The sequence below is a fragment of the Mizuhopecten yessoensis genome, unplaced genomic scaffold (assembly GCF_002113885.1).
Source record: "Mizuhopecten yessoensis strain PY_sf001 unplaced genomic scaffold, ASM211388v2 scaffold716181, whole genome shotgun sequence".
NCBI lineage: Eukaryota > Metazoa > Mollusca > Bivalvia > Pectinida > Pectinidae > Mizuhopecten > Mizuhopecten yessoensis.
Genome location: NW_018479988.1, coordinates 243562 through 255950, shown reverse-complemented (window position 1 = coordinate 255950; position 12389 = coordinate 243562). Strand labels below are relative to the sequence as shown.

The window sequence follows — 12389 nt, the reverse complement described above, 5'->3', positions numbered from 1 at the left end:
ACACATCATATACAACGAAACAGTGACAAAAAGGGGCAGGAATCACACATCCATGTACTTCCACTATCAAACACTGTAATGTCCCAGGGAACGGAATGGTTTAGATCTACCGCACAATTACTGCTACTTCATCAGTAACCATAGCAACATGTTTTGATCCAATATGTTACTGAACACTGATACTGCATGACTTTATGGATTTTAAACATATATTTAAAACTTTTTTTCATATTTTTAAAGTATGCAGCTTATTCAAAATGATCAACCCTTTCTGAATGAAAAGAAACACGTAGAATGGGACAATTGTTAAATTAATCTAGGGAAACATGTTTGCATATATCATGATTAAAACACACAGACACACTCACTCACTCACTCACTCACTATCTAACATCCACACATTCTTCTAAACAAACACCAATTTGCATTGTAATGGACCATCCTGTATACATCATAACAAAGGATCTCTATAAATAAGCATACAAACTCCTTAAATGTCAACAAAAACTACATAATGAAGCGTATGCTGAAAATGAAACAAAAGTTTCTTGATCTGATAAGCTGCCAGTGTCAGCTACTATTATGATCGCCTAGCAACCAATGGAGTATGCACTATCATACCATTGGCAGGTGCACTGATCCATTGGGTTCAAACGTATGAAAGAGGCAGACCTTTTCCCAAAGTTTTGCAAGACAGACACTTTTAAGATATCTAAGATGGATTTAATCCATAACTAGAACCAGTCACTGACCAAGTCCATAAATCACAGTTATTGCTGTCACAAAGCTAATCAATGTGTTTTGTAAATTACTTCTAATATTCTCCATTTTCTTCTCATTTCTGTGTGATTTTTGGCAGTTTGACTGTTATGGAGGATCAAAAAATAATAGTGACTGTATAGGATCAGTCAGTGAGGAAGAGTTCTGGTGACTGAGATTCAGGTGTGGTCAGTGTCCCTCTAGATTTTGTTTCTGTACATCCTTTGCTAGCTGGTCGAGCTGATTGCTACTCTTGGTCTGTCGTATCCGATGTGCTACAGCCGTTACTATGGCAGCACCCTTTCCACTACCATCATGTGACAACGTTAATTTGAACTGAAATGTGAAAGGTTGAAAATAATTAAAACCTTTTAACACCTTCTCATGAATATAACAACTTATTTTTAATACATACAAAGGAGAGAAAAATACCACATAGGCTCATTCAGAAGATAATTAAAGTGTAGTGTATTTTAAATTTATTAAATATATACAGGATTATTGATTCAAATATTATTAGGATAAGATTTTTCTGTGCAAAAAAAGATGTATTTAAATACCCAATATAACATTGGACTATGTATGGTTTGGGCCTTTTTAGGCCCCCAAATCCATCAAAATTAAAATCTTCATTGGAACTTTCAAATGACTGTTTCTTTAATTTTGAATACTTCCCTGTTATTATTATGTAAACATTTATTTAGGTTTTCAATTATGGCTGCCATGGTAACCAGTTAATATTTGCATAAATTAATGAAATTTGAATATTCAGTAAATTTTGACAGGTTTTTGCCTAGTTTTTCTCTTAGTAACCATAGTGCGCACTCTTGAACAAACTTTATATTTCTCCTAAAGATGAATTACAGGTGCCTTCACATTATCCTTTGATTTTGAGTTTGTTCAAGCATACGCTCTACAGTTTCCAGGAGAAAAAAAATATGACAAAATTCACGTCATATTCAATTATTTTCTAATTTATGCAAATTTGAACTTGTTACCATGGCACGATAATCAGAAATACAAATAAATATTTTCATGAACACTTAGACAGTGTTTGGGAAGTTTTTAAAATAAAAGAAACAGTTGTTTTAAAGTTTATTTAAAGGTTTTGAATTTTGATGCATTTGGGGGCCAAAACACACCCAAACTATACCTAGTCCTTTATCTATAATTAACACTGTATAATTGATAAAAATATTCTACATATTTAGCTGTATGGTTTTAATTAGGGCTCCATTTAACATTTTTTGTTTCATTTGTATAAAGGATCTTATTCAAAAATCATAAAGGATTAATCCTGATTTTTGAAAGTTACAATTTTATGCGTATTGTTGAAGTGTATTGTTTACATAAAACGCTTGGCTGACTTCCTTCCCACAAACCACTGCTGTCCTGGAACTACGTATACGTAAGTCCATATAATGTTTGTTTGCTAAGAGAATTTGCGAGAGGTTGTTTACAGCCTCATTGACAAGGATTTATTAAAAACTCACCTTGATTCCTGGGTCTACTATCTGGTTGAGTTTTTCCACCATGAGATCGTGAAAGTGAGGGTGGAAGCGGTATAGGGATCCGTCTACAGCCACTGTAACCTCAGGACGCTGCATCTTGTTTAGTATACAACCGATGCCTGTAAACAGCCAAAAACTTGGTATAAAGCAACACAAATCTAACAACAGATCTGTCAACACAAATCTAACAACAGATCTATCAACACAAATCTATCAACAGATCTATCAACACAAATTTAACAAAACACAAAACTTTTTAAAAGAAATGAATTCATCAATAAATGTACTGTTTGTAATCTGGCTTTCATGTTTGCTAAATTTGTAGAGATTGTTAAAGAATAATAATTAATTGAGGTTCTTATATACCGCTTTATCACAACCTAGTTCGTAGGTCGTATCAAAGCGGTTCACAAATTAGTATCCATGGTTATAGGGCCTTGACAACCAGCCAATATCTTTCTCAACTCCCTGGGGAGCATACAGCCGGTGCTCACAGCTAGCATTCTACAATTCTAGCACTACCCAACCACGTACTCATTTACAGCTGAGTTGACTGGAACAAGCGTAGTAAAGAATTTTGCTCAAAGATACAACACAGTGCTGTGACCCGAACATGCAACCCTTCGGTCATGAGCCCGGCGTCCTACCACTAGACTACCGTGCCTCCATGTGATGCAGAATTTATTCTAGGTACGATCTGTTCCTTAATTGACTAATCATACTGACCTGCAGCAGCCAAATAAGCCGCCCGTGTAGATATAAGTGAGCACACGTATTGTGCGATACGACAGTCTTCATCTGTATACTTCTCAATGTTCAACTCCTCAAACACTTGCTTCGTATTCTTAAAGTGTTCATCAACGTCACTGAAAAACACAACAACAACAAATATAATTTCTCCTTCATCATAAGGGGTTTCGTAACTGTTAGTTTTATTCCTCATGTCATAAGTTAACCTATAGTTAAAATGTCTGCATGTTCAGTCCCTCACACAAGATATTTAATTTGTTATGGAGAAATGTAAAAGGGAACCTAGCTTTTTTCCAATAGAATGAAAATACTTCATTGCACGCTGCGTTTCAGGGATCAAAAGTGACCAAGAGTATCCTAATCACTTTAATATTTATTTATCTATCAAATTAAATAAAGTGCATGTAAAATGTTTATCGCTGAAATGACGAAGTACTAAAAATAACGAAGTACTAAAAAGCTTCCAAAACTTAAAATGTCAGAGACGATATTTATTAAAAATATTGCAAAAAAACAACTAAAAAATTATAAGAAATGTATTTAAACTGAATGGATAGATAGGGAAGTAGTTTTGATACAGGAAGTAAAGTATGGCCAAGCCCTACCACCAGACCAGTCCCATTCTGATAATAATCTGGTAAAGGACCAGAGCATAGTACTATTACTACACATCAAACCTCAGATATAATTGAGCTCAACGAAATATGCAATAAACTTAATCATTCCATAATCCAGTCTCTAAAAAGTGCCTTACTCATTTACACATTTAGTGATTAATCTGCAAAAATATGGTTTAGTTTACTAAATATTTGATTCAATAATTACTACTTCGGGTTTCAAAATGCTGGAAAAACATCTAGCTTAGGCTGAAATTATTTTCTTGACCTTCTTACGTGTTCTACTATATATATGCTTAAGATAATTTCTTAAATATACAATCCCTATATATTTCAGTTACACCTTTACCTAAATAGAGAACAAAAAGTATGAATGAGTGATCCTTAATCCTTATCCTTGAATTACCAATCCCTATATATTTCAGTTATACCTTTACCCAAGTAGAGAACAAAAAGTATGAATGAGTTATCCTTAATCCTTCTCCTTGAATTACCCATCCCTATATACTCAACTGACAATGCTAATCCAAATGTTCTACTTATCTAATTGAAATAAAGTTAACACAGCAAAAAGAATAAAAAACAAAAATTGCACAGAAATAAAACAGAAAGACACACATTTACACCTAAGCACAATACACAGGGCACAATAATATACCTGCATGTGATATTCTTTCACAAGTTTTTTCTCTTTTCTTGTATATCAGTTGGAATTTAGTGAAATATATATGTATCTACATGTGCGTAAACCCCCATACAGTATGTCATACCGCATTGTAATGGGAAACATTTAGATGTGTATAGCTTCATGAACCTGGGGTGAGGTCTCCCTCTTTTTTAGCATTTATATAACCTGTAACTAACAAATATTTAACCTTGACTAAATCAAGCTTCTATGAGCAGTTAAATGCCAACCAATAGCACTATTTTAGCAGACTTCATTAAGCTCATTATCTAAAGTAAAACTGAATGTGTTACAAATAGGTCAAAATAATTAGGAAATAGGTCAAAATAATTAGGAAATAGGTCAAAATAATTAGGAACCAAAAAAACACAGAAAACAACTGTATGTGAAAGGTTATCTAAACTAGTTTGAATGTGGAGTTTGACCTCTCCTTGACCCAGGATATATTAAACTACAGTTCAAAGGTTAATCCATAAACTGATTCTGTAGGCTATCCATTGAAAGTCTTTTCATTATTGTTTAATAAAAACTATAATGCTAAATTTCTCTTTTTTCTCTCTCACATTATTTATTTTTATAAAACATGTATACAAATAAATATTAAGGATGTACACCTCTGAGAAGTAAAAAAAATCCTGTATTAAACTTTTTTTTTCTTATATGGATTTTTGGAAAAAGGAGTAGAAAATAGTATAGGCATAGTAGAAAATGCAAAAAAGGCATAGTAGAAAATGCAACATTTTTTGCAGATTAAACGCTTGAATGATATAAACAGTTCTGCTATTAAACTTTTTTTAATATTTAATGAATCAAAAGAAAATGTGTTTCTCTTCCTAAAACATCCACAAAAATGGGGGGTATGTGTGCTTCTTTTTTTGTCCCATTACCATTTGTGTTATTTTTTACCTTTTTATCCTATTAAACATTATAAAGTTGTACAGCAAAATTGAACTTGCTACAATTAAAAATGGCGACACAATGACAATTTAAGTGATCAATCAAGTGTCAAAAAAGGTGAAATTTTGGCCTTTTTTGAAGTGCAAGAAATATGGCCACCAAATTGGTATTTTTTTTTAATTCTTGTAAAAAAAGTTCTACAAACAACAGGCATCTAGTTTATTGACATATTTTTCAGATGTGTGTTTGCTAATAAACTTGATCATAATTTGTTAAATATTACAAAAACCCATTACACCAGATCAAAACGAGACTTGAACATGATTGAAACCTCAGAAGAATACATCCTTAAGTGACTTAATTGACAGAATTTAAAGAAAAATATTTTAGCAAAAGAATATGGAAGATGGTTTGGAGATTATTTGTTTTAAATATCAGCAAAAGTCAAATATGTTAAGTCAACCCACACAGATTTCCTTTGAGAGTGGTTTTGAGAGTGGCTTAACCAATCAGTGTGAACCAGCAAAGTGAACACAGCCAGTCAGATCGTGATACACTTACCCCGTCATTCTATTTCTCATGTCCCTTTATTTAAAATCAAAACATTTTAATGTTTACAACTTTGCCAAAAAAACTTGTTTTAAATATTATGAAGAAACTTACAGCCATATAAAATATAAGTCTCTATTTCATGAAAGGTCAAATTCTCCACTATATATTCAAAGTTTTGTGTTGAAAAGAAAATTGTAGTGCTGAACCAATAATACAAAATAATATAAAATGAAGGTCAAGGTCAACACATCTAATGTTTAACTTTGAACAAACTGAATGTATAACAAAACAAAAGTTGTCTATCACTTACCTCTCAATTTCTGACACATATTTGGTGTAGAATCGACCCCTTGTTGACATCTCTTCAGAACCCTTTCCCCCAAATAGATGACCACCCTTTCGGAGCTTCTCCAGTAGGAGTCGGACAATCTCTCCCATGTACATACCGGAGATCATTTTCTCGTACCTGTGAATTAACAATGAAGATCATGCCACTATCAAAGACAAGATCAGGATAGTTATAACAAACATCAAACTTATACAATTACTTTGTATGATTATCTCTCAAATACAAATCCCTCAAAATCTCCTTCTTTCATTATTTGAAAGGATTATCAAAATCATTTCAATGTCAGATTATTTCATTTTTGAAACAGTAGTTTAAATATATACAAAATATCAGATAGTACACAGTTGTGAATGAAGTATATTTACTTCGAAGAGAAGAGTAGGATATACCAGTCTTTTCCTTAAAATCATACATAACCTATTATGAATTAATATTACTATACACGTATAGACATAAGAATTTTTTTTATTAGTATTTTACTCTCCTTTGAAAGAGAGAGAATACTTACGTCTGTTTACCAGCATTGATAGAAGTTTTGTCGACTTTTCTGTCGTAATCAGTTTTGATAAAGTCAAGAGCTCCGTCATCACCAAATGCCCCCCATTCTGTGTTGATCATCACCTAGTAACAGGGAAGATAAACACAGTTGTAAATGAGCATGACGTCACACTAGGTACCGGTCATCATTTATGTTTCCTATAGGTTTCTATAGTAACTTTACTGTAGCAACATAGGTTGTGATTGGTACCTGTGCATGAAGATACCATTTGAGACTGGTGTAAACATTTTTGCAACTGTTATAAATGTTTTTGCTAACAAAATGTTTTGTGAGATCACCTCTTTCTTATACATGTAGGCAAGGAAGACTCCTGTATGAATCTAAATCATGTAAGATCTTACAAATCCAGGATTTATGAAGTAACTTTACATCTGAAACTTCATTATGTCTTATAACTTATTCTAACCTAGTCTTTTCCTGACACAGACTCGGGTACGAGGGCAGTAAACAATTAAACAGATGTCTCTTTTCCTGACACAGACTCGGGTCTGAGGGCAGTTAACAATTAAACAGATGTCTCTTTTCCTGACACAGACTCGGGTACGAGGGCAGTAAACAATTAAACAGATGTCTCTTTTCCAGACACAGGTCCATATTTTTACTTTATTATCTAATAACAGAACTTACCTCACGTGGTTCCTCGTCGTCCCCATCCCATAATTCCACATTATCAATCTTTTCGATATAACATGCATTAGTTCCAGTACCTGTAGCAACAAAATGTACGAGTCAGAACTGTTTTTAGGCGTACATATAAAAGATATACAATTCAAATTTGAATGGTGTTTTTTATCTTCTTTTTTTTTAAGAAAAATTACTGGGTAAGTAAAAAGTTGTACATCCATCAACATGAAACTAGCTGAATACCTGGCTTTTTATCCCTACGATTCAATTAGACCCAACTTCATACTAATATTACATTACAATTAGCAGGCTGAATCTATTGCTAGGCAACAGCCATTCATCTACTTACATATATATGTTAAAACACTGGAATCTTCCAGTTAACTAAAGATTAAAATTGGAAAATCACCTAAGGAGTGATATGTTCAAACTGGACATGACATTGATCAAACAGTTTATTTTTTCATTTGACCAATGATATTAGTTGATGGTGACTTACCCAGAATCAGGCCCACAGCACATTTCCTGTTGCTATGGGCACAGGACATAAGAGCTCCAACTGTGTCATTAATGACGGCCAAACATTCCACTTCAATGTCCTGTAATTACGAGGTAAACAACAAACATGTATACATATAATAACAAGACATAAGGCATTCATACAACATTGGAGAAGACGCTACATAGGTTAGAGACTTTGGCTCCAATGTTCCAGTGAAAAAGACTGGCCAACAGGGCGCAGAATTTGATGAAAGTGGAATGTATATACCCTGGGGTATATGTATCGTTTCACTGTAAATGTGTCAATTTGCCTGAAGAATAGGCATCATAGCTATATTTCATTGTATGACATTTCATTAAGATCAATTTAATTAAATCATGTACATTGTATTACAAAACAATTTTATTCTTCTACAGACCATACTCGACAACTAACCCTTCTCCATTGTATAGCCTCATGAAGCAGGGGTACAATGTCCTGACCCTTCTACCCCCACCCCTGACCATACCCTATAACTTACCCCTCCCTCTCCATTGTATAGCCTCATGAAGCAGGGGTACAATGTCCTGACCCTTCCACCCCCAACCCTGACCATTCCCTATAACTTACCCCTCCCTCTCCTCTGTATAGCCTCGTAAAGCAAGGGTACAATGTCCTGACCCTTCCACCCCCAACCCTGACCATACCCTATAACTTACCCCTCCCTCTCCTCTGTATAGCCTCGTAAAGCAAGGGTACAATGTCCTGACCCTTCTACCCCCAACCCTGACCATACCCTATAACTTACCCCTCCCTTTCCTCTGTATAGCCTCGTAAAGCAAGGGTACAATGTCCTGACCCTTCTACCCCCAACCCTGACCATACCCTATAACTTACCCCTCCCTCTCCATTGTATAACCTCATGAAGCAGGGGTACAATGTCCTGACCCTTCTACCCCCAACCCTGACCATACCCTATAACTTACCCCTCCTCTCGACTGTATAGCCTCGTGAAGCAGGCGTGAAATGTCCTGACCCTTCCAACCCCACCCCTGACCATACCCTACAACTTGCCTCTGTTCTCTTTTAAGCCTATGAAGCAGACGTACCTTTCACCCCCATCCCTGACCATACCCTACAACACTTTCCTCTGTATAGCCTCGTGAGGCAGGTGTACAATAACTTATCCCTCTCCTCTGTATATATAGCCTCGTAAAGCAGGCAAACAATGTCCTGACCCTTTCATCCCCGCCCCTGACCATACCCTACAACTTACCCCTCTCCTCTGTATAGCCTCGTGAAGCAGGCGTACAATGTCCTCCCCCTCCACACCCTCACACTTGAAGCCCTTAGTCCAGTGAGCCAGTATAGCCTTGTTGAGCCCCAGTTGTTTACATGGGAAAGAAAATGTGAACCCAAGTGGAATTTTCTTATGGATAATGTTGTGTTCCTTCATGAATTTGAATATACATTCTGCAATGTGATCAAAGAGCTGAAACAAGCAAAAAGAAGATTTTCAATCTTTAACATTGTAATTATTCCTTCTAATACATCACATTGATGATACAGTGAGTACACCAATTACACACATTTCATTTGACCTCAAGTATTATTGTACCTCATCTGTGTAAAGGAGTATCTCATTGAATTAAATTGATCACATGATGGGGAGGTTAAATGCTTTTGTACATTCTGGTAATGTGTTAAACGACTGTTTAATTCATGGTCATTCCAAAAGAAAGCATGAAACTAAAGTTTCTTTTTAGATTAATACAGTTCAGTTTTAATAACAGTTTTCAATATAGTAATTTTCTTTACCTGAATGCCACTGCCCAACATAATCTGTTGGGGAATCAGGAAGATCTTACTTTCCATCTTCACTTCCTGTCCGTCAAGGGAGATAAGCAGGACACGGAAGTTGGTACCTCCGAGATCAAGAGCGAGAAATTCTCCATTTTCTGTAGAGAAAAAAAATGTTTTCTGTATTAGCACTTTCTGTATAATGAAAAGAATGAACTGACTTTAAATCATAATCATGGTTGATAGATAAACGGTGGATTATAAAAGTACATATCTGTGAGACGTTTGCTATCTTACCTGAGCCGTCCGGTACACCTCGGACATAGGTGGTGAACATTTTCACAGAGGCAGTAGGGTTTGTTTCTTTCCCGAGGCCTTCGTCAAACTTTTGTCGCATGCGCTGCATGATCTCTTTATAGTCATCATCGGACAGGATGAAAGGACGCACAATGTTCTCGATCTGAAAAATTTAAACATATTAATTATTATGGATGTTGATAAATTTTCGAACTCATTGAATGGCACACTTACTGTACTGACTGCTGACATTAATATACAGGCGGTGTTGGATATAATGGACATTTTTTACTGTCTAAAGAAATTATTCTGGAATATGTGCTTGCTTCTAATGAAGATTACGGTATGTGCCCCTGATTCTTTTCTGTGTTTCTCCTGGGGCCGAGGGGTGATGAGTTGATAATGCCCAAAGAAACAATTGTCATGGTTATTGACTGAGAATCAAAGAAAATGTTATCTACCCATGGCATAACAGCTGTCTATAACAGTGTATCCTATATCATAACTACATACAGGTAATGGACTGACATCACTTATGTACATGCACTCACAAGCTAGTTGTTTAGTCAGAAAACAGTGAGAAATTAGAATAATTTGTCATTACATTTTGGTATTATGCCTATAAGTCTAGTTTAAAGGGTATGCCAATGCACCTTGTGTTTGGATGATTTTCATGAATCGTATCACACTGTCCATGTAACTTTAATATAAATGAATCATCACAGATGGTGGGTGTATAAGGTAAGGTAAAGCTAACAGGACTTTTCCCAAAGTGGAGCATGTAGATATTGTGTAGATCACAAGAGCAGAAAAAACAGACATATATACACATGGCCTGACAAGCTGAGGGTACAAAACCTACAGATGTACATGTAATGCCCCACAAGGCGAGGGTACCACTGTGTCAGATATGTGAACCTTAAATAAGTGATCTTATACCAAAATAGCGGAGCTAATGTAGTCTTCACTACACAACAAACCAATAACACACGTTTAACAGGCTATATTCCACAACCCAGGCAGCTATAGACTCTCTGACATACGTGTAATAGTAACTAGTTAAGACAGTATATGTTTATAAAACTTAACAATCAAAGAGTTAGTTTTTTACATGGTGTTACACATGCCACATGCTACAGACATACAACACTCCACTATAGCTATCTTTCCTGATTATTCTAATGGAATGTTCCATACCAAAGTCTGGCAGGGTTCACTACTAGTATGTGGGTGAAACATAACAACATGGCTGCCAGTACACAATAACCATTTAACCTTGCTATCACTCACAGTGTTTGGTTCACACTTTTTCGAACCCTTCCTCCGATGATATTTCTTACTGCCATCCCTTTGACATTTGATGCTACCATCTCTGTGGCACTCCTTGGTGCTGCCATCTTGGCAATTAACACCAGTGCCATTCATAACAGCAGCCAGGGTCAGTCAAGGTCATGTACCACAACTCTAAAACCTCTCCAGCTCCAACACAAACCTTGTCAGCTCTTATAGGCAACACAACTTAGCCAAAATTAGCAAGTTCTAGCATGGATTTCGTCAGACTCTGTCACAAATACTTGGTCAGGAACAACTAATCTGCATGTGATGTATGATGAAAGACTCATCAGACCCAGACACTACAAATAATTATAAATCCATCCTCAGTGTCTGATAGTGGGATCAATACCTATCACATCAGGAACACACACTTGTGTACACAGGCATGCAGTCAAGATTCCACACCGCCTTGTCCCACTTGTATAGGGTAGTCCACAGCTTTTTACTTATCCACAACTGTATACCACAACATACTACTGACAAAATGTGGTCTAAAGCTACTTGTTCTAGTACAGCCTAGGTACTTGGTCTAGTACAGCCTAGGTATTTGGTCTAGTACAGCCTAGGTACTTGGTCTCCAGTGTCTCCTAATTATACTGGCTACTAGGTATACAATAATCAGATTCCCATGGAAAAGTACAGCTATTGATTGCAGAGTGCCGGTCATATAAACTTCCTGTGTGAGACAAGCCTGCAGTTACAGTAATCCTCCCCATATACATCGAGATGACTGATGCCCTCTAATTATTGATGTCTGACTGGGTTACAGCTACAACAGCAAGGTCATAATGTAGTACAGGACCCTGTGTGTGTAATCCTGTATGTGTGTGTGTGTGTGCTACACTAGCCTCAGTTACTACACACACATCTACCACTTAAGTGGCATGTACTGGCAGGACATAGAGATATCACAACCAACTTTTAAAATAAAATTATGATACATATTCTTCGTCATGCTGAGCCTCATAATGTGTATTTCTATATATAGCACATTACATGTACCAGGTATGCCAGACGTAATTCTAACACAAAAATCATCAAGATAAGAGTTCCTCACATGTGTTTAATTTCGTCTGATGATAATTGCAAATCTGTGAAAGCAAGTTCTTGGACAGCATCGCTGCCCAGAATAGCCACACTCTTACGCAATACATTTTTCACACTACAGGTATT

General features: G+C 35.9%; 1 protein-coding gene across 6 annotated transcripts in view; it reads right to left on the bottom strand.

The window, feature by feature from the left end:
* Window positions 1-842: 842 nt before the first annotated feature.
* LOC110441973 (hexokinase-1-like) overlaps window positions 843-12389 on the bottom strand; it is a 62034-nt gene continuing 50487 nt past the window's right edge. For 4 of the 6 annotated variants that reach the window (XM_021485306.1, XM_021485307.1, XM_021485302.1 and 1 more), the window contains exons 2-12: window positions 9882-10044; window positions 9603-9742; window positions 9061-9276; window positions 7803-7902; window positions 7307-7386; window positions 6629-6741; window positions 6082-6237; window positions 5781-5804; window positions 2997-3136; window positions 2253-2389; window positions 843-1095 (exon numbers count right to left, since the gene is read on the bottom strand). In XM_021485306.1, the coding sequence (XP_021340981.1) occupies window positions 949-1095; window positions 2253-2389; window positions 2997-3136; window positions 5781-5804; window positions 6082-6237; window positions 6629-6741; window positions 7307-7386; window positions 7803-7902; window positions 9061-9276; window positions 9603-9742; window positions 9882-10044 (1416 nt within the window). In that variant the 3' untranslated portion in view covers window positions 843-948. Of the gene's footprint in view, window positions 1096-2252; window positions 2390-2996; window positions 3137-5780; window positions 5805-6081; window positions 6238-6628; window positions 6742-7306; window positions 7387-7802; window positions 7903-9060; window positions 9277-9602; window positions 9743-9881; window positions 10045-11171; window positions 11403-12389 lie in introns of those variants that run through there. The other 2 variants (XM_021485304.1, XM_021485303.1) reach the window with 2 other exon arrangements.